Below are 6,335 nucleotides of genomic sequence, written 5' to 3'. Positions count from 1 at the left end.
ATGTTTTTAATACAACCAAGTTAAGAGGGCATGCTTCTTTCTTACACTTACATGTTTTCAATACAACCAAGTTAAGAGCACATGTTTCCTTTTCAAGTTCCAAAAGTATAACATGTTTATCTCTATAAAATAACAACAAAATCATTGCATAAAAAAGGTAAGCTTAAAATTAAATTAAAATTAGATTATTATTATTATGATAAATACACCAAATATGGAAAAAATGTTTTCAAACAAAACCATAAAAAAAGTGTTAGTTTATCAAATACAACTACAAACTTATTAAGTTAGACTAGATCCATCTTAACCCGGATCTATCAAGTGTCAAGAGGGATCCAATCTCTCGATGTGCAAACCTATTTTTTCGCGCTCGATAGATCCAGGTTAAGATGGATCTAGGCTGGTTATATAATACTATATAATATCTATATTTGTATCTATGTGTCTCTTTCTTATTCCCTCTCTCTATCTAACCCCCCAAACATACACACTCTCTCTCCATATCTATCTCTCCCTCCCTCCCTCTTCCTCTATACCTCTCTCTCTTCCCTCTATCTCTCCTCTCTCCATTGCTCCCTTGTCACTCCCTCTCTCTCTCTACCTTTATCCCTCTATGTCTTTCTTCTTCCTTCCCTCTCTCCCCCCCTCCAACTTCATCTCTATCTCCTCTCTCTCCCTTTCTCTCTCACCTCCCTCTCTCAACTACCTTTGTCCCCCCCCCATCACTCTCTCTCTCTCCCCGCTCCATCTCTGTGCCTCCCTCTCTCTCTCCCCCCTCTCTTCTTCTCTCTCTCCCATCTCTCTCTTCCCACCTCCTTCTCTTTGTCTTCCCCCATCACTCTCTCACTCTCTCTTTCTCTCTCTCTCTCCACCCTTCATCTTTGTCACTATCTCCCTCCCCCTCTCTTCCCTTCACTTTGCTTGCTATCATCACTTGGATCCTTAGTTAATATAGATATATGTTGGTTGTTACTAATATTTGTATTATATAAATTTCACATCTTTAAATACAAACATATTCTCATTTTTAATTTTATTAAAACCTTAATTTAATTTATATGGGAATAATTTTAGTACTAGTGAGGATCGAGGGTTTATATTTTTTTTCCGGGGAAAAAAGCAAAACTTTCTATTATGGTGATAAAAAGTTTTTACACATTTGTTCTTAAGCCATGCTGGGCTCATTTTTACAATCACAGCTCAACCCTCAGGGAGCTTTCTGCGGAGTCTGTCCTGTATATGTCTTCCTCCCGGAAGGAGGAATTAAAACCATAAAACAAAAGTACACTAATACATGTGATACCCGGGGTCTCCTTCAAAGAAAGAAAACAACCCCATTCTGTCAAGTATGTCCACCAGTCATTTTAGAGCCAAAAAAAATATAGAGGTCTGTAAGCTATGATCTAAATGCCGAAAGGTCACCCTGCTATGCATAAATATGTACAAAAAGTAAACAGAAAATATAGAAAAACTGTAATATTTGCCGACAAAAATGGAGCCAATCAAGATCTGTCATTACTGTTGCTGCTCATAAGGAGGCTGTTCTGTTCGGTGAGACTGTCCCTGATATATCTCTTCTATCGCCCAGCTGCCCGAATCCTGTTGAAGACCAGCCTTAGATAACTGATCTGCTTCTTCGTTCTTCTCCCTGTAGATATGGCATAGTGAGAACCTGTTATAGTATGTCTTCAGATATAGAATCTCTTCAACAATTGTCATCAAAATTTGATTTTGACAAGCAGCTAAACCATTGATCCAATTTATAACATTAAGAGAATCCCCAAAAATCTGAATGGTGTTGATGTTTTTGTGTTGTAGCCAGCATAGTAGGAGACGTAAGGAAGAGAGTTTCGCAAAATTATTAGTTCCTGTACCCAACCCAACCAAGGCTTTTAGAGTATGTTCTGAGTTGATATGTATGCACATGCCTGCACCAGCCCTATTGTTTTGTGATGCCCCGTCAAAATAACCACAAGGGATATCCTCCTGTATGATGATGTTGTTTTGTTTAGGTCTAGATTTTTTTTCCTCAGGGGGAGGTAGAGCAGAGTAAATGGCAATAATATTAGATGCAATAACAGAAATCGGTGTATTTTGATCTTGGAACAAACTCTTGTTTCTCGCAAGCCACACACCCCAGCAGTAGATAATTGGCAAGTTCCTCATATTCCCAACCGAATATGTTTGCCACCATTTCCTCCAAGTATCACCCAGCAATTCATTTCCCCACTGTGCAGTCACCTTAAGAAAACCGATGACCTCCTCCCATAATTTCCTCGAGAAAGAACATGTGGTGAAAAGATGGTTTGTAGTTTCCTCCTCAGATTTGCACAAAGGACATCGCCCTGGACCAGCTAAAAATCTTGATTGAAGATTTTCCCACGTTGGTGCCTTCCTATTTAAAATACACCAGAGAAAGAGTTTGGATTTGGCAGGACTTTTAAGTTTCCATATATCTTTGGCCCACCATTCCGGTTCTCCCCAACCTATCTTTCCCATTAGATAAGAATATCCTTCTTTTGGTGTATACCCCCCAGTTTTGCTGTGAGCCCACATTAATCTATCAGGTTCCTCTTTTATCCTAACATTGGATCGATTAAGTTCTTTGATGTAGCCTATCCATTCATTCTTCCATCTAGCATTTAGTCCTAACTCTTCATCGTCCTTCCAAGCCTGTCCCCAAATAGTAGACTGCCCTACTCTTTCAACCTGATATATATAGGAGATACCTTTGGACTCAAGATGTCGAAGAAGTCCTGGTGATAAAGCATATGCTTCACTACACCCAACCCAAGGGTCCCTGCCAATCCTGATTTGTCTGCCATCTCCCACTTTCCATGCTAACCCTTGCTCAATTACTGAGAAAGCCTCCACCATTGCCTTCCAAATTACAGAAGAGTTTTTTGCCTTCTTATTCTGACTCCGAATCCAATCATCCAAAGGCATTGGATCAATGTACTTCCTTTTAACCACCCTTGTCCACAGATTTTCAATAGTTATAAGCCTCCATCCTGACTTTGCTGCTAACGAGGTGTTGAACTCAGGGAGTCTTTTAATCCCCCAACCTCCCCACTCTTTTGGTCTGGCCACTTTATCCCAGGCCACCCATGGTAATCCGGAGGATTCCTTAGAGCCTGCCCATAAAAATCTGCAACATATCCTTCTAATTTTCTCCATTACACCTTTAGGAAACCAGGTTAGGGCAGCCCAGTAAACTGGGATGGCTAACAAGACTGATTTAATAAGAGTCAACCTACCTGCTCGGGACAGCCATCTATAACTCCAATGTGAAATTCTTGCTTCAATTTTTGCTATGATCCAATTCCAGTCTTCTTTTCTGTAAGCAACTGGTTTTAACCAAAACCCCAGGTATTTAAAGGGAACATCCAGAGGTTGACACGGAAACGGAAAAAGATCAATCAATTGATTTCTTTCCCTCCTGTCTACAGCTGCCAAACAAACCTGAGATTTCCCAGAATTTATCTGCATTCCAGTTGCTTTTAGAAAAAGATCAAAAATGCATTTTAACTCCTTTAATTCGCTGTAATTACCATTAGAAAAAATTAATATATCATCAACGAAAAGCAGGTGGGTGATGTAGAGATTTATTGCTACCTCAATACCTTTTACCTTATTCTCACTTCTGGCTTTATGTATCAGTCTACTTAGCCCTTCTGCCACAAGGAGAAATAGGAGAGGGGATAAGGGACACCCTTGTCTGAGGCCTCTCTGACTAGTAAAAAATGGGGATGCCGCTCCATTGACCAATACTGCAAAGCTGACGTTTGTTATGCACCCCATAATCCAGCTGACAAAAGGATAGCTGAATCCCACATGAGTAAGAATCATTCGAAGATAGAGCCAGCTGATCCTATCATAAGCTTTGGAAAGGTCTATTTTAAGAACAGCACCCTTCTTTTTCTTTGTTTTGACACTATGAATTACCTCCTGAGTGACCCCTATAGCTTCATGGATTTGTCTACCATCCAGGAACCCAAATTGTTCCATAGAGATGTTCCTGGACAAGATCGGATTTAATCTGAGGGCTATAACCTTTGAAATAATCTTGTATATACAATTACACAAAGAAATTGGTCTGAAATCTTCAAAACTTTCCGGTTCATCCTTTTTTGGAATGAGAGCAATGAATGTTGAATTAAAAGGTCTATATATTTCTCCTTTCAACCTAGACTCTTCAACAACTTCAGTTATCTCATCTCCAATTTGATCAAAAAAATATAGAAACAATTCTATTGTCCAGCCATCAGGGCCTGGACTCTTGTCTTTACCCATTAGCTTCATAGCTGCTTCAATCTCCCCCTTTGTGACCGGAATTGTAAGATCTTCAGCTTCATCTTCCTCAATGAATCTAGGAAAACATTGTACAGTTTTAAAGACTTCTGCTATAGTAGCCTCTCCCTGATCTGCAAAAATGTTTTGAAAGTGTCTTTTCCCTAAACCAGAAAGCTCTGGAAAAGACCTGACATCTCTTCCTTCTTCATCTTTAAGGTGCCAGATAGTGTTTATAGATTTCCTTCCTTTTGCATAATTTTGAAAAAATTTTGTGTTCTCATCCCCAGACTTAAGCCAAATTGCCCTGCTCTTGATTCTCCATTCTTCTTCCCTTTCCAAAAGTATTTTTGTTTGCTTTTTCTCCAATAGAAGGATTCTATCTTTAGATTCTTGAGATGAGTAACCATCTGAATCCAAACCCTCCATCTGTTTCAACTCCTCCCTTATGATGTTCATTTCCTCATTTTGTTTCAATTTCCTATCCTTTGCCCAGGAAATTGTAGCTAATTTCAATCTTTTTAAATTGTCCATGAACAGATAACTTTTCTCCTCACCTGCATTGTGTTCAGGATGAATCCAAGTTTCTTTAAACAACTTGCTGAACGTTGGACCTTGTAGCCATGCAGGATTAAATTTGAAGGGTGCAGGGGGTTTATGAGGAGAGATTGATATGTCTAAGAAAATCGGGAAGTGATCCGAGTTCCCAACTTCCTCAACCCACTGTCTGATCAAGGGAGCTTTGGAAGACAAAGAGTCCGTCAGCAGGAAACGATCTAGTCTTTTGGCAATCCTGTCTGCTCCTATCCTTCGATTCCTCCAAGTAGGCTTTAGCTTGATCGGTCGAGGATCAATAAAGTTATTCTCTGTGATAAGATTATGGAAAAAATCTGTAAGAGGATCTTCTCTAGCCGATGGGCCCCAAGCTTCCAACCTACCCAAAGTAAAATTTAAATCGCCTCCCATAATCATCACAGGAGCTTTCATAACAGATTTTGACATCAATTCATCCCAAAAAGATTCCCTGCCTTGACATGGTCCATAGATATTTACTATGTTGATGGGAAAACTGAAATCAGGGGATGTGATCTCCATTCCCATAACATTCTTCATCCCCCAATTATTGAGAACTTTTATCCTCCCTTTTTTGTACCCAATTGCAATTCCCCCCGAATGTCCAAAGACATCCATAGCACTGAAAGACCACCCAGGCAGAAGGGTATTAAGCATATTTTCTATCTCATAAGCCTTCCCCAATGTTTCTTGCAGAAAAATAACATCTGCTTTCGAGTTGAAAATCCATTCTTTTAAGGCCAGTTTTTTAGGTTTGCTGGCCAAACCTCTGCAATTCCAAGACGTCAGGATCATTTGATTACTCCCTCAGGGGGATGAGCTGCTCTAAGAACCCCCGGAATGGAAAATTGTTTACCGTCTGCAACATCCATCTTCGCTTTAAGTTTTGCTTTAGACATATCAGATTTCCGACCACGCTTGTTTTTGGATTTGATCAATGGATGTATCAGCCCCAACCCACCTAAAGACCCCTGAGTCACTTGGTTCCCACCCAAAGATCTCAGATTGTAAGGACAAGGAGTCCGGGACACAGGGTGAGTGAGAGGAGGCCATTTATCTTCACAATTTATATCCAGAAGTGGTAAGGTTTCAGCTAATGTTTCCACATCCAGATTTAACATTGTTTGTTCCATCTTATCATCATTACAATTTTCATGCTCTTTATATGACGAAGAAGTAATATTATGATTTATATATGGATGCTCAGGAGAGATTAATGAGGAGATAGAAGTCCCTGAGCACTTACCCTTCTCAGCTTCGACGGATTGTTCATGGGTTGCTTCCTCAGCGATCCCTTTCACAGCTTCCTTGTCTTTTGCTATCTCCTCAACGACCCCTTCTACAGCTTCTTGATCTTTGCCCGCTTCCTCCGCCGGCTCCTTATAATGATTGCTTCCCTCCGCTGGCCCTTTCTCTGTCTCCTCTGCCTCCAGATTCATAGGGTCAAGCGTCTCCGTCATGTCCTGCTCCGT

At 40.3% G+C, this 6,335-nt stretch overlaps 1 protein-coding gene across 1 annotated transcript; it reads right to left on the bottom strand.

Annotated features, from left to right (window-relative positions):
• Positions 1-1,515: 1,515 nt before the first annotated feature.
• On the bottom strand, positions 1,516-5,658 carry LOC149173076 (uncharacterized). Its single transcript, XM_089426565.1, has 3 exons — positions 4,698-5,658; positions 4,054-4,424; positions 1,516-3,483 (listed from the first exon to the last, which is right to left on the bottom strand). The coding sequence occupies exons 1-3, from the start codon at positions 5,656-5,658 to the stop codon at positions 1,516-1,518; spliced, it is 3,300 nt and encodes a 1,099-aa protein (XP_089282691.1).
• Between the last annotated feature and the right edge of the window lie 677 nt (positions 5,659-6,335).

The sequence above is a fragment of the Pinus tabuliformis genome, chromosome 4_2 (assembly GCF_031772625.1).
Source record: "Pinus tabuliformis cultivar Carrire ecotype Pingquan chromosome 4_2, CPIR1, whole genome shotgun sequence".
Taxonomy (NCBI): domain Eukaryota; kingdom Viridiplantae; phylum Streptophyta; class Pinopsida; order Pinales; family Pinaceae; genus Pinus; species Pinus tabuliformis.
Note: the sequence above shows the minus strand (reverse complement) of the source record. Positions and strands in the feature narration are given on the sequence as shown.

Excerpts from the sequence above, each read along its gene's own strand:
- LOC149173076 (XM_089426565.1), bottom strand. The coding sequence starts at position 5,658 with ATGATCCTGACGTCTTGGAATTGCAGAGGTTTGGCCAGCAAACCTAAA. Across the intron at positions 4,425-4,697 it reads GGAGGGTTTGGATTCAGATG|ATCAGGGAGAGGCTACTATA; the intron begins GTTACTCATCTC and ends ACATTTTTGCAG. Across the intron at positions 3,484-4,053 it reads TATACAAGATTATTTCAAAG|ATAAATTCTGGGAAATCTCA; the intron begins GTTATAGCCCTC and ends ACTGGAATGCAG.